Here is a 27,796-nt window from a genome sequence, read left to right as displayed (position 1 = left end):
CCTGGCACATCTGCTTTGTGATCTATGTGGAACAATCCTGGCCTCTCCTTTCCCATATATCTCAGCCTTTTTCAGTTCTTTGTGCCTGGCAATGACAAAGGAATGTCAAGTAAGAAAGCCACATAATGGATAAAATCATATTGCTGGATCTCTCAAGGACAGGAGAGAAGAAAAATTACAATAAGTGCAATTTTCAGTCATAGAGTCGGTGAGAAAGCTGCACTTTCTCTACACAATAATGCTCTGCATTTACAAGGTGACTGAGTAAATAGGAGATAGGAAGTGTAGAGTCTGCCTGGAAGTAGAAAAACATTTTCTGGGCAGATTGGAGAAAGACCTACTGGAAGGAACAATAACACGTATAAAAAAGGGTTTGATACATATAGGTTACATGTGAGTTTGAAGCAGATACATACTTGTATCTTCTTCAAAGAGATGCACAAACTTGACTAGTAATTATCAGTTTTAATATTCAAAATACAGACTGAAGAAAAAACACCACTACTAGTTAGTCCTGAATGTGTGAGGTGTAAGGAGCTCCACAAAACAGACAAAAGCACACGCAAGACTCCAGAAAAGATGACAATGTGGTGAACCTGCCCTTGTGTTCATGCTCTGTTTCAGTGGTTTACTGTCTACAAGAACAAGAGGGCTATAAAAGAAGCCATCCCTCCTCTGAGCAGTGGATCATTCAGTTTAAACATATCTCATAGATGTTATAGCCAAGAATTACAGCACACTGTGAGCTGCTCCAGGACTTGTAATTTATTCGCTCGGTAGGGAAAAAAAGTGACTTCAATCTCAGCTCATGATAGGCCTGTAAAATGAAAAACAGCCAGCATGCAAAAATAGCCAGTGTGCCAGGAGTGAATGCTGATCTCCTAATTAGATTTGTTTTAGTTTGTTTTTTTATATAACAATGAGCAAAACCACACGCTTAAGTTACTAGGTGTGACCTAGACCCCTCACTTACGTTGTCAAATATATTATTTTGAATCATACAGCATCTTGCCACTGAAGCAGCATATATTATAGCTGAAAGGCTGAGCATATCTATTCCAATTCTGGAATTACAGAAACAGCATGGAGCTCTGAAGTGTCTATTTAACTAATCAATAACTTCCTAGAATTTTTTTTTTTTTTGAAGACTAAAGTAGGATAACACCATCCATGGATGCTACCCACTAGTTCAGGAGTGTCAGATAACAGAACCTGCCTGCAGGGGAAAATCACTTTTATGTAATTAGTAGAAAACTTAACATTGATGAGTTAAACTTTCTCATTAAAACTTCCCTTGATAAAAAAGCAACAAGCCTAAAGATAAGAGCTTTACTTTTTTATTTATTTTAACATAAAGCAAGAGCTCAAAAGTACTGGATAAATTCAGTGTAAGGGCCTCTCAGTACATGTCAGCAGTTACAAAAGGCCCACAGCTCCCAGTCTGCTTTTCTGGTTCTTGTGAATATTTCCAGTGTTCTCAGCTCACTGCCATTTCTTATATATTAGGTACTAAAGTTATGAATGGCTAATCAAATTACATGGGCCAAGATCACAGTAAAGAGTGACGGTAGATTAAGAAACTCCATTAGAATACTGAATATTACACCACCTAGCTATCTAGAAAAATCAGATTTTAGAAATGCTTTGATAAGGCAAAATATTATTGACTCAACTCCATGATGGTCCAGAGAGCCAGCATTTCAGAGGTTAGCTTAGGACACTAATATAGCCTGGGCAGCACGATTCCATAGTGTGAAGGCAGGATATATTCTAAGCAGGGTTTCAAGTCCAGATGGAGTTAAGCCCAAGAGCACATAACAATATGGATCCACAGGTGCACACTCTGCTGTAGCTGTGAGGGACTTGCAGAGACTGAACATACACAAACTGCATCTTCTTCAGAGATAGACTGTTCTGCATGAGAGGTTCCCTGAGGGATCTCTGGGAAAAGGATCAATGAGAAACTTTCGGCTTCCCTTGAATTTATTATATTTTCCACTAAAAAAAAAAAAGTTTTCTATTGTTCTCTTATTTATAATTCACAGTCTGTAATTTTCATGAAAGTAATCCCATTATACTGTTGTCTTAGTATCATTTTACAACTTTTTGTTTTAAAAGAATGTTTTCCAACTACACCATTATTACTTCAATTGACAGCAATCACACATGTATTTGCTAACCACAAATACCATGAGAAGAATTACTAGCTGATATTAAAGAACCATAATACAGTCTGAGATCCAGACAGGCTAAAATGTTACTCAACATCTCCTCCCAGTAGTGTACAGGCTTGAATACTCCTGGTCAGTGCTAACCTTTCTCATTCCTCTCCTTGCCAGACTAACCCTGACTTAGAGCCCATTCTCCTATAGAGGTGATGTTAATTTGCTGACACACTTGCAGCAAACTGAACCACACACCCCTAAGAAAGTTTGGGTAGGGAATGGCTTCTTCTCCTTCTGGTGAAAATGCTGACTGCTCACAGCTGCTGATTTCCACTGAGAAGAAAACAGCAAGCAGGCTTTAACCAGAAGAGGGGCAGACAAGGGAAAAGACAGGCTCTGAGCCTCCCAGGGTCAGAGCAACTCCTCCCCAAGGCAGGCACTGCGATGCTTCCCGGGGTCTGCCCCTGCCACCCCCCAAAATAGAGCTAAACCTGCTGCAGCGTGGCTGCTTTGCCCTGTTCCCCCTCCCTGCCCTCACTTCACTCCCTCCTCACAGTGTGCTGTCTCAGGGGGCAGATCAGCTACAACCTACTGGCACCCTTATCTGAGCATCTACCCAGATGCCAGAGCTGGTAGAGCAAAGGGCAGACTGTTTTTATTTTTAATCTCATCACAATTGCCTGTTTCTCTGGACAGCAAAAATGGTATTAAATCACTGCAAGCTGTGAAGAGCCTGGACCACTCTATCCCACTCCCTAGGCAAGCATTTTATCTCAGGTTGTATTTTTTACAGATAGATACTATATATTAGACTCAACACAGAGCACAGTAATCCCTCTTAAAGCCCTGGTGAGAAGAGCAGTGCTGGAAACTTGGTCTAGGACGCAAATTAGTCCCATATAACTTTCCATGCTGAAGGTGTCACTGGCTGCCTGCATCTGTGCTGGGCTGGGCTGGCTCAGGAAGCGACAAGTCTTTTGGTCCAGGGCTGCAGAACATGGCTGATTTTTTGTTTGCCTCTCTGGCTTTCCCACTGCTCACAGAAGAAAGATTTTATCCCCCAGTAAATGCACAGCTGAACTAATACATTGTCAGGGATTCACTGCAAAAAGACACTTTACTTCTCGAGATAATGCTAAAGATTCACAAGTGTAAAAGCCTGAAACAAAATGTAGAACATTTTAAACATAATGCAGTGAATAACCACCAACTTTCCATAATAATCATCATTCAGTGAACTTATTAATAGAATAAAAGCAATATTGAAGCAAATACATGACCTCTGACACAAAAAATGGGTTGCATTTCATATTACTTTACTTAACTGCCCCTTCCTTCTCCCACCAAACAGAAGCTTTATTGACAAAATGTGCTCTGGCAATTTAGTCTGTAGACTTAAAGAATGTGCAGCTCTGGGAAAAACTGAATTATGGGTTCTATTTGTGAGATGAAGAATGGCATGTAATAACTTAATGAACTGGAAGTTTATTAGTTGTAAAAGAGAGAATTAATGGAATGCGTTGTCTATCAATCTTTTTTTTTTAACTCAGAAATATTCAGGTGGGTGCCACATCCATTATGCATTTATTATCTTACTAATACCAATGTGTGCTAGAATCTCAGCAAGCTACAAAAATATGTCTCAGCTTCTAATTTAATGTGGATTTTATTAGTCAGTTTTAGAGGCTCTCTTCTAAACTCAGCTCCTTAAAATATCTACTCAGATATTTGGCCAGCAAAAAATTCACTTGAACACAAGAGGTAGCTGCTCCCATCATCCAAAGGTGCAGCCTCTGCTCCCTGTCCAGACTGCATTCATCAAAACTGGGCAGTGAAAGGAATTCACACACTGTCACAGTGACAGCTGCATTTCAATAGCTATTTATTGCTCTAGAAATGCATCAGTACAAAAGGACAGTGAGATAACAATTTTAACGAGAAACATGTAGAGAAACCAGTCTAATATAAAATGGAAGAATCAAATCCTTGGCTATTAAAGAAGTCTTCTCCACTTTGTAAAGTACAGGGATTCGCTTCAGCTGCACTTTCACATGGACTTATTTATTTATTTTGCACAATTTAATGATTTGCCTCAAAATAATTTGGACCATGATACTTGTGTGTGAATATGCACAATGATGACAATAATAAAGTAGTTTAAAATCTATTACAATGCTTCTCCCAGTCTCTGCTGGTATTGTGTCTTAAAAACACAAGGTAACAAATAGAATTTAGCCCTAAATAAGTACATATATGTGCAAGAAACAAAAAATGACAGAGAGTAGTAAATTCAAAGTTCAAGTCAATGTATATGAAGGTATATGTAGAACAAAGCAGTCAGGTTCTAATCTACTACCCCCAATATTTCATGTGCTGCATAGATCCTTGGTTAATTGCAACTTTGACCCTGCAAAGGATCAATCTGTTTGCTTTGATTTTCTTTTCCAGAAATAAAAATAAGCAAGGAAAGAAAATCTGCATTAATTTATCCCTCTAATAGGGTCCTATGGGTGGCTTTTTTTGGTTTACTGTTTTTATTTTTCACGTGGGCAGTCTAGCAGCAGAAATGTTACATACATTAGGCTGTTTAGAAGAACAGTCATAGCCATTCCACTTAGTCAGGTATTAGAATACTATTGACATATTAGACCAATTTCATGCATTTTTTTTTCTTCATCCATTTACATTTCATCTCAGAGGTCCAATAAAATGGGATTTTGAACTATCTGTGCTGAGCACAATCAAAGGGCCAGTAATTCAATAATTTGATTTTCTTGCTGAAGAGAACAGAAGAGAGGGAAAGCCATCTTTCCCTTGCTCCAGCAAGTGAGCTGCAGGCCTGCAATAGGCTTTAAGCTTCCTGTGTAAAACATACCCCAAGGGCAACAGAAGGCCACTTAAATACAGCTTGGAGGGCACAAGTGGAACATGGCTGTGGCATGTTGGCTTTCTGCCCAGGACTAAATTCCAACCATTAGCATCAAACACTTATCCTGAAGCTCTCAAACTGAAATTAAATGCCATCTATCAAATGAATAAACAATAATAAATTAAAGTAGCAGAAGTAAATTAAAAAAAAATAAATTGCAGTAATTTTTACTGTGGATCATCTCTTCTGGATTGCTGTTCTGGACTGCACCCCTCAGATTATCTTTCAGCCTATTTTTTCACTACTGGATTTTTGCACACGCAAAACAGCCCTCGAAACACAAATTGAATTTATTCATGGCCTGTGTTACTTGTTACTGAAAATATAGTTTTAAATAGTACTTGCTTTTCCCGTGCAAATAATTTTGTTTACTTCTGCTAGTCATAGGTTGAGTCTAAATGACTTGTATCTAAACAAGAATACAGACAACAGCAATTAAGCATGCAAAAATGTACCTTTAGATGCCTCAGGTGGAGCTGCACATTTTGGTTTAGGCTGTCAAGGAAAATTTCAGCAGGCTTCAGAATTTGGAGAGCTGTGAATTTAAAATGAATTAGTCCCTTAAAAGTGCTCAAAGGAAAAGCAAGCTGTATTCTGGGATAGATTCTAAAAGGGGGATTTTTAGTAAGCAGAATTTAATTACCTAACAAATTTTGCCACAAAGTCCTGGCTAAACCCTCAATTTTTGTGAAGAAGAAGAAAAAAAAAAAAAGCAACAACCAATTCAGGGAAACTCTTATGCTTTATCTGAATCACAGCTATTATAGCAATAAATTCAGCCTTGTGCTGCGATGGGACAGTATTAAAAAGGAGAGCAAATGGAAATATCTCACTTAATATTAGTCTCATTTCCCAAAACAAGTTGACTCTTCCCAGGAACTTCTCCCCAAAACTTCCTCAGGGTATGAAATAATTGGCTATTAACCAGTGTGTTCTTGACCCAAAGAATGGAGCAGAAAACATGCAAGACTTGTCTGGATTACAAGGAGAAATAAAAGAGGAAAGTAGAGTAAATACATACTGACTGAGCCCATGGTTCTCTGCATTTTGCTAGTTGGAACTCAGACGGTTTTACCTGCATTTGTACCAGGGGAAAAGACTTGAGAAAAAGAGCAGGCAGAAAAGGGGGAAGGGAAAATAGAATGGCACCACCTTTTTCCTTTTCAGATTTATTTTGCCCTGCCTGCTTGCCCTGCAATCAGCGTGGGGCTGTGAAAAAGAAAGACTGCCACACCCACAGCATCATAGTGCCAGCGTAGAGGGCATCTTGTCTCAACCCAGGGCAAAAGAGAAGTTACAGAAAAAGTGTCTGCAAACTAAGGAAAAAAAAAAAAAAGACAAACTCTTACTTATCACAAATCCCGTGAAAAGTCTTCTCAACGAGTGATAGTTTCTTTTTTATCCTCTCGTAAATGTGATCACCTGTGACCTCCCAAAACCCCGAGGGCTACCCCAGCACCCCGAGCAGCCACGGGAGGAAAGGCTGAGGATGTCGGCACACAGAGGCAGTTCCCATGCCCTGCAACGGTGAAAACAAGTTGTTAGTATGCACCAGGCAGTGCTGAGGGCTGAGCCTGCTGCTAATGAGCGCCGTGCAGAGGGCTCAGGTCACAGTTTTGCTAAATTCTGTGCACTTGGTACACCTGTGAAACGCCACACCAACAGGCAGCTGGGCTCACACAAGTGCAGGGCAGCGTAACCAGGGTGCTGGGGCAGGTGTGTGAGCCACTGGTGAGATGTCTGCCCCTCGATATCGAGTGGTTCATTGGAGCTGGGAAGTGCTGTGCAAGTAAAGAAATCCTTCTGGGGCTGGTTGACCTCCCCTGCACCTGCCTGCTGCTGGAACAGGGTGCAAAGCCTAAATGCTGGCTCACAGTGGTTCATAATGGTCCCCAGTAAGTGTCTGTACACTACAAAGGGGACAAACAGAAGGCAGTAAAGGTGCTGGGATGGGCTATGACCTTGCTGGCACCACAGATACGTGATTCACTAGCTTGGTAGGATCAGGAGGGGGGCGGTCAGCTGCCATGGAGGGCTGCTATGGATGGGTCCAGCTCTTCAGGGAGGACAGGCCAGGACATCAAGGAGGGAGAGCTGCCCTTTATTTGAGAGAGCAACTGGGACACCTGGAGCTGTCTGTGCCTTGGGACAGGTGACAAGACAGCTGGCAGCATACGGGTCAGGACCAGAGGGCAGCCCATGCTGGGCGACGTTATGGTGGGTGTCTGCTACAGGCCATCTGATAAGGAAGAAGTAGATGAGGCAAATTACTGGAAGACTCTCATGCTCAAAGGCCATCAAGGATCAGAGCACTGAAGGAACACTGAGTGCTGCTAATGAAGTAGCAGAACACACACCCCCCAATATGCTCCTGGTAGATCCTAGCTTGGTTCCATCTGCCTTAAACAGTGCTTTTCATCCTCTGCATTAGCATTCTGCTGGTCAGAGGATGGTGAGTTCTACCTGTACAGCACAGACCTCCTCAGCAGTCCCCATGTTTCCTCACTGTCTTACACCCCACCAGAATGTTCTGCAGCAGAAAGAAAGGTTCTGTCCTCTCCAGCCTTACCCTGCTGATCACTGTTTGATGCCCTGGAAGCATAACACATGTAAACACGATGTGCTGGCTGCAAATTTTGAGAACACGTCTCTTTCCACCTGGGCAAAAAGGAGGTTGTTTGTGTAGGAAGTGTGTGTATGTACACCTGCTTTAAAAAAAGCTCCCCCACGTTTCCAGGTTAGATTTCACTCTATTTCAAAAGCCTTCACCTGCCATATATCCCAAAGTGTCTGAATAGAACGAAAGGCGATTGGAAAAACTTTACAGATTTCAGTAAAATGAAAAATTACTATAACAGGTGTTCCAGCAGTTTACATAATGCCTGAGTTCTCACCTTTATTGAGGCCCTTCAGGACAGAGGTAAGTGGTACTCAGCTGTAAGACAATACATTTTCATTGGTGATGAAAGACAAGGCTGAAGCTTAATGGGAAAGAATAGTATCCCCAACACAGTGCTTCCTCATTCTTACATCTGTGTGGCAGGAATTTCTCTGCCTTTGTTGCAGTCGGAGTCCCCTATATCACAGAAATATGGCAGTGGGAGTCAGTTTTGCCTCAGTTTTACATATTCATATAGTGGTAGCAAGATCAGACAGCAAACAGAAAGTCCTGTGGTATATTCTAGAAATGTGGGACCATTTCTAGAGAATCTGAGGGAGGAATTTTAATATATTTTAATATTGGGAGGAGTCTATAACTTCAAACACGAATTAGGACCCTTAATATTCTTTAAACTCCATGGTAAACTGTTCAGATTCAGTGAGTGCCTCGGGATCTTGCCTCACTACATTCTTATGCACACCTCCATAATATCAGTGCTTTGCTTATTGCACATTTCAGTAACTTTAAATACATGATGAATTCTCTCATGCTGCAAATTTATCTTCATTGAGCTATCTTTTGATCTTGGGCATTAACTCTGATCAGTACTAAGGCAGAGACAGTCTATCCAATTAGAAGGTGACAGCCTCAGAAACTCAGGACAGAGCACCTCTGTTGCACTGCCTTCCAGGAGGTTTGACCTCAACAAACATTAGATGAACCTGGCCATGGTATTTGTCTGCCTACATCAGCTCCTCTGCTCAGACAGCACTTTGCCTGTGAGCAAAGTAATATACTACTTTCAGGAGGTGCCAAAAAAGGATGGCTTTGGGTCCTTAACTTGCTAAGCTCTGTTAATACAGCTTTGTTCTGACACTAAGCAATTACATAAAGCATCTTGACTTGCTCTGTATGAAAGCAACTCATCATCAGATGCTCCCTTGTATGGAATCCAAACAACTTGTTTTCTAACATCAGCAAAACCAAGTCTATCTTTCAAAGGAGATTGGTTTTGTGCTCTCTGTAGGCGTTTAGAGGCTGATGGCATCAAGGAATCTCTGTTTCACACAACAGTTACAATTGGGGCAGTGACCATCTTGTTCTGTGTTTTCCATTATCCAGAGCAAGGGGCTTCTGAGCCATAGTCAAGGTTCCTTGGCACTGCACAGATACCAGCAGTAGTACTGGGTTCAGTGTCAAATAAGTCTGGACTTTGTTTTGCCAGCAGTTTCAAAGCCACAGGGGGAATGCATGACACAGCTTCCATTAGACAACACTAGTTAATTGTGAACCCCTTCACCTCCCTGCTTTGTACCTCCAGTTAATCTGTTTGTATCTGCGTATGTCAACTGATGCCTGTTTGATTTTACATTTGCAAAACCCCAGAGCCATGAAAGCAAGAATGCCAAGACTTGAGAATGTACTGTAAGCTGGATGAAATCAGTCACTTTCCAGATGTTCCTGGATGCCTGAGAATGTGTGAAATGGGGCTGTGTTGAAGAACTCTTCCATGACAGCAGGTGTGAAATGCCTAAGTGTGAATGAAACACAGCCAGAATGGAAAAGTAGAACTCCAAGATCTAGTAATGGTCCCAATAATTTCTGAAGCTAAGCCTGTCTGACTGTGTGACTGTATTCCTTCAGCACCTCAAGCAGGTCATTAGCGGTGAAACCAATGTGTGATCATGTAAACAGAGCACTAGAACACCAAGAGAAACGCAGGGACAGGTGTTCTTACAGTAGCTCCTGCTTGCTTGCCTTTGCCCAGTTGGGAATCACCACACTGGCTTCAGGGGTCTGCAACAAGACAGTGCATGGGTCTCAATCATGGCAGAAGACTGGCTCACACTGCCTCTGGGGACAGAGGGGCAGAGCTACAGAAGTGTTGGTATCTCTTGCTTTTCAATAACCAATATACAGAAAAGAGAGAACAAGCTGGGGCTGCCCTTCTGCCATAAGCTGCAGAGAGCCTCAATCCACTCCAAGAAACAAAGCAAACTGCAGCATGCACTCGTTCATAAACACCATGAGATATCACCTCACCTCAGCATCACACCAGGACAATTTAGTTTCAGCACTGTTTTACATGGTCGTGGCTTCCAGTTCCAACATTTGATTACTTCTGATCACCCCAGGATCCCCAAAACACGCTCTAAAAATTCAGTTTACCCCATTTTTCTTTTTCATTCCCACAGCAGTCCCTCCTCCGTGCTTCTTCCACTTTGAATACTTTTTTTTATTTGTAACATGACTGATTGGAAGTCTATCTTGTCAGTCTCTGTCCAGTCTTGCTTTTTCCAGGCCTTTTACATTCAGTACAACAGATCTAAAACCTAGAGCTGAGATCACAAGAACAGAAAAAAAGGATCAAGAAGAAAATCCTCCAATCCATCAAGAACATCACTCTTTCATGACTGAAGTCTGTTGTACAGCAACAGTAAAGTCACAGAAAAATGCATTAATCTAACATGGAGCAAGGAACACCACTAGAATGAGAAGAGCCATATTATCACTGTTGAAATTACAGTACCTTTCTTGAACTTGCTCAAACCACCACCTGCCTGGATTATTGCTAAGGGTTAAGGGAGCTGAATACACAGTACTTTCTGAAGGGATGTGGGGGAAAGGGCTGGAGGTGAATGTAACACAAGGAAACCTGGAATGGGGAGGAGGACTAAAAATACAACTTTACTCCTCTGCAAAATCAATTCAACTAAAATTGAGTAAAAGAACAAGATGATGTCTCCCTCCTACAACACATTCCATTCTTCGTGTATATTGACACCGAAGGGTAAGCATGATAAATAGCTCTATTTTCAGCCACACAAAGAAGAAAGTTATAAGACTGACTCCAACCAACAGTTTTCTCCTACCTCAAACCTTTCATGGTCTTCCACAAGGAGACTGTCTTTGCTGGAACTCTTAGGTTTTGAGAGCCCTCTTTTGGGGCACAGAAGTGATTTTTCTGCTGGCACATGAGCGGGTCACTTAACTATTGTTACTATAACAATATAAGAAGCATGTTTTCATATAGCCAGAGACAATCTTCCAGAGAGAGTTGAAAAGGAGAATATTTACCTTTCTGAATCAAGAGTAGGGTCAACAGCAGCTGCGTAACAGGAACCTGAAAAAAAGAACTGGTTGCTGAAACTTCCACCCCCACCAAAGAGTTTTTGAATGGTCATGTCCTAAACTATTCCTTCCTTCATTTTCCAAAGATAATGTAGCCAACTGAAAAAAAAAAAAAAATTCCATTTAGTGCCTAAGTCTGAATAATGTTAGCACTCAGTTAAACAAAAATAAAGATTAGCTCATATTAACATAGAGTGAGTTCTGATGCCTAAATTTTAACACAATGTGCCAGCACTATGCTTATTTTTGTTTAAAATGAGAATTAGAATCTGTCTATCAAAAAGGTTTTTAATAAACTCAAAAGTATAAGATATTTTTCCTATAAAGAGAAAAGTGGTCATCACCAACAGAGATGAAAGTAATTAAAAAGATTCTTAAAAATAGGGGGAAAAAATACAGAAAACAAATTCAGTTAATTCTTCTTTTCAGGATCTAATTAACCTTCAAAACTGAGTCTCCAGCCTTTCCCATGTGTTTCAATGCAACAGAGATTGTCCCTTGCTACAAACTGTAGGTCTGATTTAATGGAGTTTTGGTTGAGGATAAAGACAGAAAAGTCAGTCTGTGGTACCCTCTCTTCGCACTGAAAAGTGTCCAATTCCAAAGGCGAATGCACTCAGCTCAGTCATCCCAATTAAAGTGTCAGCTGCTATTCAGCATAAGCAAAGATAGCACAAAGAATTCAAAAGAATCGGCCACTGCAGCATATTTACAAAGGCAGCACAGCAATTGATGTTGGTCAGGGACAGCAAAGGAAAACACATGTTATTTAAACAAACAGATGTCCATACTTCCATGTATATATTTACCCATACAGAGCTCACACACACACACATGTATATTACAAAACAAAATTATAAAAAGAAAGAGTAAAAACTCTTTGCTCTCTCTAGGTCATCCTCTTGAATCTTTGTATGAAAGTAAGTGGAACTACAGCTGAGGCTGTAATATCTGGATGTTGCAATGGGATCTTGCTGCAACTAAAAAGTGCCAAAAATAAATAAATTTTCAATGATATTTTTTTTTTCACGAGTGTCTACAACAACTCATCTAGTATGCACAGCACACTTAAACCCCGGTCTTACACTGATGTCAGCCTGCCCAAATCCCTCATGGCTCTGGAGGAATTCCTGTGCTGAGATGAGGATCCATCCTGATGCCGACCGGGTCATACCCTGCAGTGGTGCCTGGCACAGATCTGCTGACATCTCTGGAGGTTCTGCATCAGTGCTCATGGCACTCTGCTACATTCAGGTCAAATCACCTGAAAGGTTCCAGCTTCCCTGTTTCCCAAATGCCTACCAGTTACTATATTTTTTTATCAGAAAGAGTGGAAGTGACAGAGAGAGTTCCCTGCCAAAGGTTATCTCCAAGCTCATCGTGTGTGTCCTTCTGCTGCCACATCCAATAAATCGTTGACACCGTCTGTTCCAGGCAGGCTTCCCTGGGACTGGTTTTGTGGGGCCAGCATGAATTTCTGCAGGCTCCTGCAATAGGGAGGACAAGCTGGGCTGGCACCACAGCTCTGTGTGGACACGGCCAGCCTTCAAATGCTTGTGAAATGATCTTCCAAAGTTCAGCTTTCAGCTGCTACTGTTGTTTCCAAGAACAAAAGAGACACAGGCAATTGGGCTCTGCTCAGCAAGAACAAAGCTCACCCAGAGCATTGGGCATCTCCCCAAAGTCCTCTCTACTGGCTTGAAACATCTCAGAGAAAGGCCAGGGATGTACTGCTCCTCTCAGACTCCCAGAAGAGCACCTGTACTGGTGCTGGGACCACTGAAGGGACCACCCCAGGGGGTTTGGACTAGGTGGATATTCTGGCTCACATAGAAGGAGCTTCAGCCACTTCTGATGACCCCACAGGGATCAAAATTACAGGGGAGGCTGCTGTGTAGTGAGGTGGTGATTTCTGGCTCCTCTTATTTGAGAGCAAATTCACTTCCAAAAGTTACACTTTTCCAAAAGTTCCAAATTCACTTCCAAAAGTTCACTTCCACTTACAAGGCATTCGTAAAGTCCTTCTTAAGCCCTTGAAGATCCACCTCAATTTCCTGTGCAATAGCTGGTGTGGGTTTACAATAAATAGGAATAAAATGCTCTTGTAACTGGCACAGTGATGGACTGTGCATCCTTTTAAATATTTGTGAAGTCAGATGACCCAGGCAAGCAGCAACAGGATGACACCCCAGAGCATAATTATTTTATAGCTTCTATTTATTTTTTGGAATATCAAAATTTATGACAATCACTAAAGCAGATTGATTAAACCCCAAGCATATACACACCATGATAGAGAAATTGTTTTGCTGTCATTCTTAGGAAGCATCTATTTGAAAAGTACATGGCAATATCAAAGAGCTCTCTATTGATTAAACTTTGAAAATAAAATTGCGCCTCTTATCATATGCTGTTTGCAAAAATGCCAATCATTATAATACTCACATAAGCATATACTGCATCTTCCCCCTGAACTCGTTAAATTTATTACTGAAATTCTATCCTGAGCTGCCTACATATGGAAAAAATATAATTCAGATAACACATTAACATTTATAACCAGTATTTAAAGCTGCGCACGGTGCCATCGCAAATGATGAGGGTCTTGTCAGCATTTCCAGTATAAGACACATTTCAGGGAATAGAGGGAGGGAGGGAGTGGCAACAACTATTTTAAATTACATCAACAAGAAGCCTGACATCCAAGTTGTCAATCTAATTGTACCTATCTTTCAGAGATAGGTGCATCTTCCATGTCCACGTTCAGTTTAAAGAATTCTCAGTACATCATTGTAAACTACCTGGCAAGGGCTGTCATTCTGCTTGTGCATACAGCATCCCACACAATTATAATTCTAGATCTAAACCTTCATATTACAAAAGCTCTCAAGGTATGGAACAAAAATTATACGACCCCCTTCTCACAGCTATGCTTGCACTCTACAGAAGAAGGAAAGAGATAAGCAAAACAGCTAACAATACAACAATGAGGCTGGTCCATGACTCATGTTATCAGATGTTCCTGCAGTGTCAAAATACCAATAATACTGAGTACAAATTTTAATATCAGAAAGGGTAAAAAATAACAACTAAAAATCTGGTTTTGCAGGGAGAAATTTGTAGGTGCAATGCACCTGCCTCAAGCCCGGTTCTCCTACAGGTACAGAGTAAGCTGTAAGCTGCAAAATGAGACCTGTGTACTTGTTGACGTCAGAGTATTCTGCTAAAAGACAATATATTTAAGATACTTGTATTATTAAAAATATAATTATCAAAAGTAAAAAAGCAGTTGTCATAAGGCAAGAAAGGCTTCAGAAAGACACAACATCTCTAAAAAGGAAGGTACTGGAATGTTTATACTTGACATGATCTGGACCATCAGCCAGTTCATAAGTAAATAGCCATAAAGGAATGACCTCCTCCCTATTTAATTCCAAGTGCATCAGTAGCACCAGCTAGAAATAATAAAGCCAAACACTTCTATCTGCAAAAGGAACAATATTTCTAGTCAGAAATCTCAAATGCTAACCAGTGCAGTGGATGCAAAGCAAAAACACAGGAGCAAATGCGTGCTCAAATGGGTTTTCCAGGTTCCAAGCCAGAGCTGATTACCAAGGCTGACTGAGCTGTCCTCTTCTCCTCCCAGCTTTACCTGCTGCTCAGTCACAAAGTGGACATAAAAATCTCCTGCTGTGCAAAGGCTTTTATTGCTTTACAGGAAGCAGACTGATAGAGGGTAAAAGAAGAGGCCATGTAAAGGACGGGCAGTTATTCAAAAATTACATGCTTTGGAACGGAAAGAAATGCCACAGGTGTTATGGAATGCATAAAGACACTTCATATTGAGGCCAAATATTCATGCCCTCTTGCCATAGCTGTTCCACCTCACATGGAATCTCATGGACTAGAAAGACGCCACACAAGGAACGAGATCCCCCTGTGTAGCAGTCAGGCACACACTTATCCTCTGAGTACTCACCAGATTCAGGTGTTCTCTGGCCTACCCTGGCATATAGGCTAGAAGGGAGATAACTAAATATCTTCAGCATCCTAGACCACAATGACAACAATATAAAGCAGAAGTCATACTAGATGCTCAGGATCTGTGTGTGTTTCTGTGTGACTCCCTGGAGTAGAAGTCAGCTGGAATCCTGGCCCCATGAAGTCAAAGGGAGATTAGTCACTGGCTGAAGTCTAGGTCAGGATTTTATGTATGTTTGTATTGTGGTTTGTGCAATAACAACTCAGGGAGCTACTTGAGATGCCAAATAAATTCTAAGGTTTCTGTGGAGTTTGAAATACTTTATTCTAGATGATTCTCCCCAACATATTAATGCAAGCACCATTCTCATAAGTTCTAATTGTCTCATCAATTTCTTTTCATGCCACTTGGAGTCGTACATCACGCTTCAAAGTCAGCATCTGTACTACCAACCTCCACAAAGAGAAATATTATAGGGTATTTTTCAGGTAAATGATTACTGCTCAGAGACAGCAAAGTTTCTGGTTAGAGTGATGTGGAAAAGACTGCAGGAGAGAAGGAAATATTTCTCTTTAGTCAAAAAATGAAGTCTTTAATTGTCAGAGACTTGACTTTTCTATTCTTGGAAAAACAAAACAGAAACTATTTCTTCCTAAAAGAAGAATAGAATCACTATGGGGTTTTGGGTTTTTTTTTTTTTTTTTTTCCCTGATTTATTATACCCCCATTTCAGAGGTAAGCTGGTTGCTTTTTCAGTGTAATCTCTTCTTTCCTATTGACTCAAGGTGGCTTCTTGGCCTGCACTGTGCTGAGTGAGTAGCCATAAACTGGCTTCACCTCTGACACCAGAAATCACCATCTTGGGCTCACAAGTTCTTTTGCACCTACATGACTTTACAGGGTGAAGTTATCACACTGAGCCTATGCAGAAACCTTGGAACAGCCCTGCAAACAATGGTATCTGATCTGAAGTGAAAACATTTTCAAACCAGTGGGCTCCTCCAATCCATTATTACTCAGTATTGCAGGAGCAACACGTCCCCCTCCCTGCTCCTGGCAGTCAGTTGGGTGAGCAGTCAAACCACAGATTTTCAGTTTTGAGCCAAACTCTGATGTGGATTTTTCTGATAGACAGCAGTGGGTAAGTGTGATGGGTGGACTTTGGCTGGATGTCAGGTACCCACCAAGCTGCTCTACCACTGCCCTCCTCAGCAGGATGGGATGGGGCAGAGGAGAGAAATTAAGATGGAAAAATTCTTAATGGGTCAAGATAAGGGCAGTTTAATAAAGCAAAAGCAAAGGTCACATGTGTAAGCAAAGGAAAACAAAAGATTCTCAGCAGGAGTTGTCCAGCCAATTCCAGGGAAGTAGGTCTTCATTAGCAGTTGCTCCAGAAAACAAACATCCCAGTAACAAATGTCCTGCTTTCTCTTAGCTTTTATCGCTGAGCAGACATCATATGGTCTGGAATACCCTTTTGGCCAGTTGGGAGCAGCTGTCCTGGCTTTGTGCTCTCCCAAGACCTTGCTCCTCCCCAGCCTATTGGTGAGGAGGGAATGTTGGAGAGACAGCCTTGATGCTCTGGGAACACTGCTCAGCAGTAGCCAAAACACTGGTGTGTCATCAAATCCCTTCTAGGTGCAAATACCCAGCACAGCACTAGAAGGGCTGCACTTGGGAAAGTGAATTCCATCTTAGCCAGACTCAATGCAATGAGGCCAGGCTGAAACCTTTCAGCTGGTTGGGGCAATTCTCAGTCACTTACTTCCACTGAAGAAGTGGGAAAATAAAACCTCTAGTAGCACCAGCTTTCATCAGTCCTGGTTCAAAATTTTTGTGAAGGGAGGGGACCTTGACTCACAGCCAGACATGCACACACACCATCAAATTCCTGTTAGAAACCAGGTGGAAAACACAAAAGTCAATGACAATCCAACATTTTTCTTCAGTCGGCGACTGTTCATAAATATCTCATGGAATGAACTTAGTGGAAAGATCTTTTGTGAACACATGGATTCGTAAAAAATGCTGTTTTTTTTTTTCTACTCATCTCATTTTTTTCTGGAGCAAAACCCGAGCTGTGTGACCTCTGTGCAGAATGACAACTCAATGACACGGCTCTCACTCTGCATGTGGAATATGAAACGCTCACCGTGAACTGCTCAAAAATAATCCTCAGGCCATGATTATTCATAGAAATTATTTGGTGAGTAATTTCAATTAAATAAATTCAGGGAATCAAGAAAAATAGGCTAAACTAATAGAATGCATTATTTATGATGAATAATTCATTTGAAGGAACTTTCTTCCACTGTTGCAGAAAGCCAGCTCAAGGCATAGGGCACTGAAGTCTCACTTAAGCCCTGTTTTGAGGTCTTAATTGGGGGCTTTCATGATGAATCACTCTAGACTGGCCTTCTGCCCAGGACTGAATTTCACCCATTGCTCCTGCTCCTCACATATTGCTGGATATGTCATTAGCACAGTGGGATTTGTGTTCTTTCAACATGACTGCCATAAAAATAATGATATGGAGAGATTTCATTATGTTTCTTTTACTACTAATAAATAAAGGGAAGAAACCTCTCACATCAACTCACCAGACTTTCAACAGTAAATATTCATCATACCCATACATCAACTGCATTATGCAAATATGAGCCCCACGTCCATTGAAGTAAAGCAAGAAGACCCAATAATTTAAACAAGACTCTCTGAATCACTAAAAACACTTGTGTGCACTTGTGCTTGCATGATGGGGCATTTCCAGTTAAAAACATTCACAGGATGTAACACACAGATTATGACTCTGAGGAAATCTGAAAAATTGCACTTATAAATGGTAGTGGTAGATATTACTCTAGACATTCAGGCATTTGGAATGCAATAAATGATAAAACCATTGTGGTTTTAAACGGAGAAAAAAAAAACAAAAACAAAAACAAAAACAACAAAACCCCAGACTTGTTTTGTCCCTATGCTCAGAAATGCCAGCACAGAATATCTATCATGAGAAAGATTCATCTCGTTGTTCCTATCAGAGAAAAAGACCCATTGACATGATGAAACAAAGCACTTCCAAAAATATTTAAACCACTCAGTAAAACATAAGTGCAGGCTTTGAAGTTAAACATTTGTTCAGGGATCTGATCCAAATCCCACTGAAATCAGTAGGAGTCCTTCCATTGACACCAAAGGGCTTTGGATCAGACATACTACTTTGCTGAATAGGATGAAGACATCCATAAATATCAACTGTCTTGTAGTACTTTGCTGGGTCCTGTGATAAAAGGTGTGAGTGTAGAAGGGGAATGGAGATTTATTTTTCTATATAAGAAAGAAAAAAAATTAGGCTAAATCTAAAATAATGTTCAGTCTTAATTACATAGTCGTGAGTCTGTCAGTGTCCCCAAAACACAGGTTACCTGGAGTGCTTTCTGACACACAGCTTCTCTATCATATTTCCTGCTGAAACCAATATTACTGCTATTATAACACACAAAATTCTCTTCTTTAGACAGTTAGGATTAATGATACAAAACACCAGAAACTGATAGTTCTACTGCTGTGGTTCGTACCACCAGTGTAGAATCACACTGTGCTGTTACAAAACAGATTATCCCAGATATACTGAAACAAATGATGATAAAGTCTCTTTGCAAAAAATTATGTTGCAGTGAGATAATGGGTCTCAAAACTGCTTCCTAGGAGGAAGCAGAAACTGAGGGAAGAGTTAGAAAGCCTGTTGGTTTTAAGTCATAGTTCATTAATTTTTTTTATTTATACAGTAGGTAATCATGATGTGTCAGTAAACAGTATTCTGAAGTAGGCCAGTTCTCCATATGCTTAAATGGTTGGGAGAAATGAAGCTAAAAAATTCATCTGGAAAACAAAGAAATTTGTTACAGTCGATGGCAAAGGCAATTACTGATTGCCAGCAAAAGGCAACTCAGCAGGCACCACATACTCTGGAGTGCCTCTGTGCCCACAGTCTGGCTCATCCACCAGCTCCCCTTCCACACAGACTTCACCACAAACATGTCCCTCCTCTGGCTCTCTCGGCACACGTTGCTCCAGTTTGCTGTTGCTGGGCAGGGGTGAGCAGGGATGGAGCCAGGGCCATGGTGGGCAGAGCCTGCCAGCTCCTCCCTCCCTGTCCTGTGTGCTCACACTCCTTCACTCATCCCCTGCTCGATCCTTGCCCAAAGAAAGTGAAAGCCAGAGACTCCTCTTTCATCCTGTCTTTTACAGCACACTTCCCAGTGCTGCTGGATGAGATAAAACCTTGGATTACAAGTAACAATTATTTTGCATACTGCTCACTGCTAAATCTGGAAACCGTTTATTACCTTAACAATTACTTTTAAGTGAGGCTTAAAAATATCCCACTTTACAGTACAGGAAAGATCCCAGAAATGTACGTAGTTATGGAGGGAGAATGTCTCCAGCTCCAAATAGGCACATATACACAGAGGCATACAGAGAAAGCAGGAACACAGGGTACTTTTTGAAGAGCAGTGATGATTGTCTCAGAACCCTAAAACCTGACAGAGAGGAGGCACCTCACATGCAGTTTCTACAGAAGAAGGAACACATTAGATCACTATATACCTAAATTTACAAATTCCCATTATTTTACTACATCAGTCATGTTTTGTTCACAGAAATAAACATTGGCATCTATTTATGCTACATGAATAAACTCTTCTTTACTTGTTAGCAGCATCCAGGCTATGTTAATAGTTTCTAATGATCAATAAAATTAAATCCTTCTCTCCATCAAATTCACAAAGTTTTTTGCTTCCTTTCTTGTTGTCTTCTTTTCTTAATTCCTGAGACTTTGTGGATATATTTGTTCCTTCTTCATTTATATACAGAGAAACAAAACCAGATAAACTGATAGATAAAGATGTATAACTAGTGTTTAGCATCCACCTGGAAACACAATGTGGAGAAAGAAAATTATCCCCACACTTCCAGACTTTTTCTGTTTCTTGATATTTACTCTCCCAGAAGGACAACAGCATGATGGGCACTAGGCAGGAAGGGTAATGATCTGTGCCAAATTTTATGTGCTTGTGCTTCGTGCCATGGTCTGGCTTTTTTTTTTTCCCCTGCCAGCAGATCAATAAAGTTGTGACTTCAGGACCATGCAAGAGCCAAGAGCTGCTTGGTGTCTGTAGCAGCACAGGACTAACAGACTACTTGAAGTGGGATAAGGCTGGTATCAGGCAAGTATTCAGTTCATACTTGCTCTGCAGCAGTCTGGAAGTGTCCCATGGGAATCAGGTATGGGATAATTAAGGGCTCTTAAGCCAGCAGACAAGGATATTACAAGGATAAACATTTCAAACTGAAGGTAGTAGATGCAGAGTTGTAGAGGAAGCACAATTTTTTACACGTGGGAGTTGAAACCTATTGGAACAATTTACCAAACATTATGGCAGATTTTCACCATAGGCCATTGCTAAAATATGCAGGGATATGTTATTTGGTTTCAGTTTTTTGTTTTTCTCTTCCTTCTTCCTGTGAGTGTGATCCAGTTTAAACAGGAATTAATTTCAATTTAACTGATGGCCTGGGTTATGCAAGACCCAAAAGCCACAATGGTTCTATTAAGCCTCATAATCTGTGAGTCTGTACTCAGTCTTCATAACTGCATAGAAAGGGGAATGAGGGAATGCAGCAAAGTGTTTGGTAAAAAGGAAACCTTCACAATGCTTATAAATCAGGCATAACAGAGTTTCCCCAAACCCTCATGGGCTGCTGTATCAACCTGCCTCCTGGTCTTCTGTTCCTGGAAGCTCCCAGATATTCACAGCCTGAAAACATTCCTGCATTCAACATGCAAAATAAAAAGGCAGTAAAACAGGTGGAGGAACAAAGCTGTTCCTTTATACTCTGTTTTTAATTGAAGGGATTATAAAACACTTCAGGCATGCTGAGAAATAATGACTTTGTTCCTAAATAAAAAGCTGTAGCTATTATTTTTTTTTTAAACCCTTGTTCCTCCTCCTACAACAGTGGTTATTATATGCATGCATTTGCAGTGTAATAGAATCAGTATCATCTCTGTGTCTTATTACTGTTGCAATCCCCTAACATGCTGTTCCTTCCATCCCACATGAATCTGGTAATTACTGCTGAGCCATGCCATGCGTACACTTTCCCTTCCAAGGCAGCATCAGCAGTTACCACAAACACATTTCCTACGTACTAGTAAACACCAGCAAGTGGGACAGTACATGTTGCCTCATAAGCCAGTTCCAGGGCGTGATCCTTGCTCTCCAGAAAGCTGCACGTGACTGAAGACTCATGGACATGAAACAAATGTACACCGTGAGATGAGGGGAAAATGCACTGGACTTACTTCTGCCTTCATTTTTGCTGTGTGTTGGAGTGAGCCCTGTGAGTGCTGGCAACACTGTGCAGGGCTGCTCAGGCAGGTTACAGGAACGTGTGTGTGCCTCTGTGCATGTGTCAGTGTGGGCAGGTGTGTGTGAACATGCTACTTTCAGAAAGAGAAAAAACAAAAAAAATCAACCTAGGTCTACTTTTACCTCCTCTTTTTAGGCTCATGCCCCCAGCCTGTGTCAGAAAAAGCTGAAAACAGGATTTGCTACATCCTGTAACTAGTTCAATTTTGCTCCCCAAACACCATATCCTACTGTTTAAAGCTGAAAACAAGCAAAAAATCTCACAGAATAATAATCTGGCTGCTGGTGTATTTAGTGTTGTAAAACCACAGATCTGCCACAAACATCTTTCCTGATCTTAGCAATTTGTGCTCCTGAATTCAGCTGGATAAAGAGAGTCAGAATGGAGCAGCTCTAAGCACATTTCAGAATCCTAATCTTGTCGAAATTCACACAGCACCACAGCAAAAGCATGCTCCAATGTGGGATGCTCCTGCTCTTTCCACAAGCTCTCCAAATTTTAGATAGGAAAACTGCAACTGCTCCAATCCCAAACGCAAACTCCAACACTATTCCTGCCCAGGAGCATTGCAAAGGCATCTGTGCTGGCTGCTGCAGGATGTTACCTTTTCCAATCTCAAGAAGAGAGATAAGAACAGACAGCACATTTCTGCTGCTCATAAAATGTAGGCTCTGATACATAATGGCTAAAGAACACCACGAGATGACAGTGCCACTTTTGTCAAGTCCAACACTCTTTTGGCAGCAAACCTTTACATTCTCAAGACTAAGTAAAGTGCATATAGTTCCAGATAAGAATCTGTCAATAATGCACCCTGCCATATTAGCGCTTTAAAAATTCATTGTGGAGTGTCTTTTGCTTTTTTTTCCCAGTGTGAACCCAAAGTTTTACCTTTCAGATAGAGATCAAGAGCAGCCAGCCTTTCCCATCAGACAGATATGTGCCCGGGGCATGGGGCTTAAGCGAATAACCCACATCCACCATTCTGTTCTTTATAAAGGAAGCCAAATGCTACACCACAATATTGCAATGGGGCAGTGAGACTAGTCCAGCCAGTGGGAATGATGGCGTTAGATGTGCTCTTGGCTGCTCAGCACTCGGGGAAGCATTCCAGAGAGTGTAGGGGTTCAGGCATGAGACTGCCGTTGCCTGCCAGCCCGGCTTGGTGGAAGGTGTTGAACTTCCCTGAACGTGTAGAAAACACCAACGCGCTGGGCAGAGCTCGGCACGGCAGTTTGGGAAGGGGGCTGCTGCAGCCGGAGCGGGGGATCGATGCTGATGCCAGATCGGGGATTTGCAGCACCGCTGCTGCGAGAGCCAGATTGTGCGTGTGTGGGGTGTGCGCGTGTGTGATGTGTGGGGTGTGCGTGTGTCTGTGCGGGGTGTGCGTGTGCCTGTGTGGGATACGCGTGTGTGCGGTGAGTGTGTGTGCGGGGCGGGCGCGCTCGCCGGCTGGCTTGTGCCGAAGAAGCTGCTTGACTTGCTCTCTGTTTTTGAGGGCACGGATTTAGGGACCCGGGGCTAAAAAATTCTCCGGAGCCAGGTAAATCCGCTCGTTACCTTATTCCCCTTCCCGGCTCCGAGTGCCCGCGCTGTCCTGCAGGTGCTGTCAGAGCGCTCCCGCGATGCGCAGCCGAGCCGGGAGCGGAGCCGGCTGCGAGAGCCGCGGAGGGAGGGGGGGGACGGGGACAGAGGATGGAGGGGGGGTGGGCTGGGAAAAACGTGTCCCCCCCGCCCCCGGCTGACGTCAGCGCGGCTCCGCGCGGGGCACCCGCAAAAGCGCCGCGCCCGCCGCGCCCCGCGCAGAGCCCGCGCTGAGCCCGCGCTCCCGCAGCGGCGCCGCCGCCGCCTCGGCCCCCGCCCGGCCCAACTTCCCGCCGGGACGGGACGGGACGGGACTGGACGGGACCGGACGGGAACGGCGGCGCCCCGCTGGGCTCCTCCTGAGGCGCTGTGCGGGCGATGCCTCTCGCCGCCGGGCTCCTGGCTCCCGGGGCGCGGCGGCTCTCGGCGGCGGCCCCTGCCCCCGCTGCCCGCTCGGGCGCCCCGAGAGCAGGTACGAGCGAGGGGGGCTCCCTGCGGCGGGGAGCGGCTTAGGGAGGGTTTGCCGGCGTTTGTTCTCCCAGTCCCAGTTTAAGATGCTGGCGGTGACCGGGAGCAGGGCAGCCGGGATCGGGATCGGGACGGGCAGCGGGGACGGGATCGCGGCGCCGGCGGGAGACGGCGGCGGCGGGCGGAGAGGTCGGGCGGGGAGCGCAGCGCCGGGACCCCGGTTTTCGGGGAGCTCCCCGACGGGGCTTCCCCCACAGCAGCTCCGCAGGCGCTTTCCGAGAGCAGAAGGAAGGGAGGAGGAGGGGGGATTCCAGAGGACTTTGCAAGTCGCTGCCTTGCAGCTCTCCTTCCACCACCCGGTCAACCTTCCGACCTGCTTCACCCTCCCCGAGCTGCCTCTGGTCCCGGCCGTTTTCACTGGGGATTTCTTCTTTCTCTCCTTACCTGTCTCAAAAGGTTTGACTGTAGGTACCAAAGCGGGGATCGACGGCGCATAAAGATGCTGAAGGGTGTTTGGTTGCTCAGTTTGTTAACAGTGGCTGGGATCTCGCGGACAGAGAGTCGCAAACCTGCCAAAGACATTTGCAGCAAAAGCCGCTGCCCTTGTGAGGAGAAGGAGAACGTGCTGAACATTAATTGTGAAAACAAAGGATTTACAACCGTCAGCCTCCTTCTGCCGCCACCGTCCAAGATCTACCAGCTGTTTCTCAATGGGAACGCACTGACCCGCCTGTTCCCCAATGAGTTTGTCAACTACTCCAATGCCGTGACCCTCCACTTGGGCAACAACGACATGCAGGAGATCCGCACAGGGGCCTTCAGTGGCCTTCGCACCCTCAAGAGGCTGCACCTCAATAACAACAAACTGGAAGTGCTGAAGGAAGACACGTTCCTGGGCTTGGAGAGCCTGGAGTACCTGCAGGCTGATTACAATTACATCAGTGCCATTGAAGCGGGGGCATTCAGCAAGCTAAACAAGCTCAAGGTGCTGATTCTCAATGACAACCTCCTGCTGTCCCTGCCCAGCAATGTCTTCCGCTTTGTGCTCCTCACTCACCTGGACCTGCGGGGGAACCGGCTGAAGATGATGCCTTTTGCTGGTGTGCTGGAGCACATTGGAGGCATCATGGAAATCCAGCTGGAGGAAAACCCCTGGAACTGCACCTGCGACTTGCTGCCACTCAAGGCCTGGCTAGACACCATCACCGTGTTTGTGGGCGAAATAGTCTGCGAAACCCCCTTCAGGCTTCATGGAAAAGATGTGACCCAGCTCACCAGGCAAGATCTCTGCCCTAGGAAAAGCTCCAGCGATTCGAACCAGAGGGAAAAACATCCTGTCCTCTCAGACCCGCACATCTCCAGGCTATCGCCCACAGCCAACTCTGCCATGAATCCCACCAGAGCCCCAAAAGCCAGCCGGCCACCCAAAACCAGGAACCGCCCCACCCCCCGTGTCTCTGTGTCAAAAGACAGACAAATATTCGGACCTATCATGGTTTACCAGACAAAGTCTCCAGTGCCCATCACCTGCCCAGCTGGCTGCATCTGTACGTCACAGAGCTCAGACAATGGCTTAAATGTCAACTGCCAAGAGAAAAAGATAAGTAACATCTCCGATCTCCACCCCAGGCCAACCAGTCCAAAGAAACTTTACCTTACCAGTAACTATCTGCAAGTCATTTATAGAACCGATCTCACAGAGTACAGCTCTCTGGATTTGCTACATCTAGGAAATAACAGAATTGCAGTGATACAAGAAGGTGCCTTTACAAACCTCACAAGTTTACGTAGACTTTATCTTAATGGCAACTACCTTGAGATCCTGTACCGGTCTATGTTCGAAGGGCTGCACAGCCTGCAATATCTCTACCTAGAGTACAATGTCATTAAGGAGATCCTGCCACGCACATTTGATGCTCTGAGTAATCTTCATCTGTTGTTTCTCAACAACAACCTGCTCAGATCCTTGCCTGACAATGTCTTTGGCGGCACTTCCCTCACCAGACTCAACCTTAGAAACAATCATTTCTCACACCTGCCTGTGAGAGGAGTCTTGGACCAGCTCTCAGCTCTAATTCAGATAGACCTCCAGGAGAACCCTTGGGACTGCACGTGTGACATCCTGGGGCTGAGGAACTGGATAGAGAAAGTCACTGACCAGAACAACCAGCAGTCAAATCCCCCCGTAGTTATCAATGAAGTCATATGTGAGTCTCCCACCAAGCACTCTGGAGCGCATCTGAAATTCCTGAGCAAAGAAGCCATCTGCCCAGAGAACCCCAACCTGTCAGATTCTTCTCTCCTCTCCATGAACCAGAACACAGATACACCCCATCTCCTCGGTGTCTCACCCAGCTCCTACCCAGAATTACATACTGAAGTTCCACTGTCTGTCTTAATTTTAGGATTGCTGGTTGTGTTTATTTTGTCAGTTTGTTTTGGGGCAGGTCTGTTTGTCTTCGTCCTTAAGCGCCGGAAGGGGGTGCAAAGCATGCCCAGCAGCGCCAACAACGTAGATATAAGTTCCTTTCAGCTCCAGTATGGGTCTTACAACACTGAGACCCACGATAAAACTGAAGGACATGTTTATAACTACATTCCCCCTCCCGTTGGACAGATGTGCCAAAACCCAATTTACATGCAAAAGGAAGGGGATCCAGTTGCCTATTACAGGAATCTCCATGAGTTTAGCTATAGCAGTCTTGACCACAAAAAGGAAGACCCCACCAGTCTTGCATTTACCATCAGTGCAGCTGAATTGCTGGAAAAGCAATCCTCGCCGAGGGAACCAGAGCTTCTGTATCAAAATATTGCAGAAAGGGTCAAGGAACTGCCCACTGGAGGATTAGTTCATTATAACTTTTGTACCTTACCCAAAAGGCAGTTTGCCCCTTCATATGAATCAAGACGCCAAAACCAGGACAGGATAAATAAAACTGTTTTATATGGAACTCCCAGGAAATATTTTGCAGAACAGTCTAAACCCGAGCATCCTTTACTCCAAGGAAAGCTACAAACAGAACCAGACTACCTCGAAGTTCTGGAAAAACAAACTGCAATCAGTCAGCTGTGAGGGGGGAGGTGGGAGACAAAGGAAATTTTTTAAATGAGCTCAACATCACATTTCATTGAGTCTGAACTCAGTGCTGATATCATCTGTGGCATTCCCAACATTTCCACTTTTTTAAATCAGAGAGGGAGAGAGAGAGAAAAGGAACCCTTGCAGCATAGCAGGGATATGGTGTTGCTTTTGCAACGTTCTCTTTAAGTTATTTCTCTCTCCTTTTGACCCTTCTGTAGGAACTGTCACTTAAAATGTACCTTTCTGTAATAGATCTTGCATAATTCTTTTTGATTTTGAAGGAAATGAGGAAGGGGGTCTTTGGGGTTTTTGTTGTTTTTCTTTTCTTTTAATTTCAAAGTGGAAACTTAATGTATTATGTAGAAGATCTCCAAAGATCTTTTTTCCTGGACTATGACTTTCTTTTGTAAATAATAGTATACGGTACTGCTATTTCAATTACCAACTATAGCCACTGGGCGTCACTTTTTTGTGTTAAAGTGCCTTTGCACTTTAAGTACATTATTACTTAATTGTTGCTCTTAGCTTTGATAAATTGAACCTATTTTAATGTGTTGTATTTTTGAAATTAAAAAAAAAATTGTAAAATAGATCTATATGTCAGCTGCATTAAATCAGAAGGTTTGATTTATAGGAAAGCTGCCCTTCTTTAAATGACTCTAGTTCTAGGACCTTACAGACTCAAATGTAAATTATTGGGATATTTTTTCCTTCTAGGTTTGTTTAGAGTGATTCACTGAAACCAATTGAGAGGATTTAGCAATGGACTAGAGGTTATCAAGCGCCTCAGCTGGGAATAACAGCTCATTAATAAAAGATGTTTAACACAATGTCATAGTGAACTGAACAATTAATGTCCTTCTTAATACATTACATTGCAGTTCTAACACAGTAATGTTCAGTGGCTTAAGATTATTTTCGTACTTAACAGAACATTACTCATAATATTTTATGCATTAAATTAGGTATTTTTATACATTTTGTGACAGAGTTTATATTTGTAACTTTTTTGGACTGAAATTAATATGTCCTCTTCCTGCCAGATACATATTTTTTTTTTCATAAGCAGGGACACCAGCAGGGGTCATCCCACACCTCATTAAATTTATTAACATACAGGCAAATGAACCAATGC

The 27,796-nt window shown here is 43.0% G+C and overlaps 1 protein-coding gene and 1 long non-coding RNA gene across 5 annotated transcripts in view; one reads left to right on the top strand and one right to left on the bottom strand.

The window, feature by feature from the left end:
* The window catches only part of LOC108499452, a 70,602-nt gene extending 47,403 nt beyond the window's left edge, over positions 1-23,199 (bottom strand). For all 3 annotated transcript variants that reach the window (XR_001875537.1, XR_001875538.1, XR_001875536.1), the window contains exons 1-5: positions 23,088-23,199; positions 11,054-11,206; positions 10,145-10,314; positions 6,444-6,613; positions 5,550-5,629 (exon numbers count right to left, since the gene is read on the bottom strand). This is a non-coding gene — a long non-coding RNA (uncharacterized LOC108499452). The remainder of the gene's footprint in view (positions 1-5,549; positions 5,630-6,443; positions 6,614-10,144; positions 10,315-11,053; positions 11,207-23,087) is intronic.
* Positions 23,050-27,491, top strand: SLITRK2 (SLIT and NTRK like family member 2). 2 transcript variants are annotated; one of them, XM_017819305.1, is made up of 2 exons: positions 23,050-23,070; positions 24,036-27,491. In XM_017819305.1, the coding sequence occupies exon 2, from the start codon at positions 24,079-24,081 to the stop codon at positions 26,650-26,652; it is 2,574 nt and encodes an 857-aa protein (XP_017674794.1). In that variant the 5' UTR covers positions 23,050-23,070; positions 24,036-24,078; the 3' UTR covers positions 26,653-27,491. The 2 variants fall into 2 exon arrangements, with proteins under 2 accessions (XP_017674794.1, XP_017674793.1); XM_017819304.1 differs by lacking the exon at positions 23,050-23,070 and adding an exon at positions 23,542-23,583.
* Positions 27,492-27,796: the final 305 nt, after the last annotated feature.

Source organism: Lepidothrix coronata, unplaced genomic scaffold (assembly GCF_001604755.1).
Source record: "Lepidothrix coronata isolate B3197 unplaced genomic scaffold, Lepidothrix_coronata-1.0 Scaffold73, whole genome shotgun sequence".
NCBI classification, from domain to species: domain Eukaryota; kingdom Metazoa; phylum Chordata; class Aves; order Passeriformes; family Pipridae; genus Lepidothrix; species Lepidothrix coronata.
This window is presented reverse-complemented; position numbering and strand designations above follow the sequence as displayed.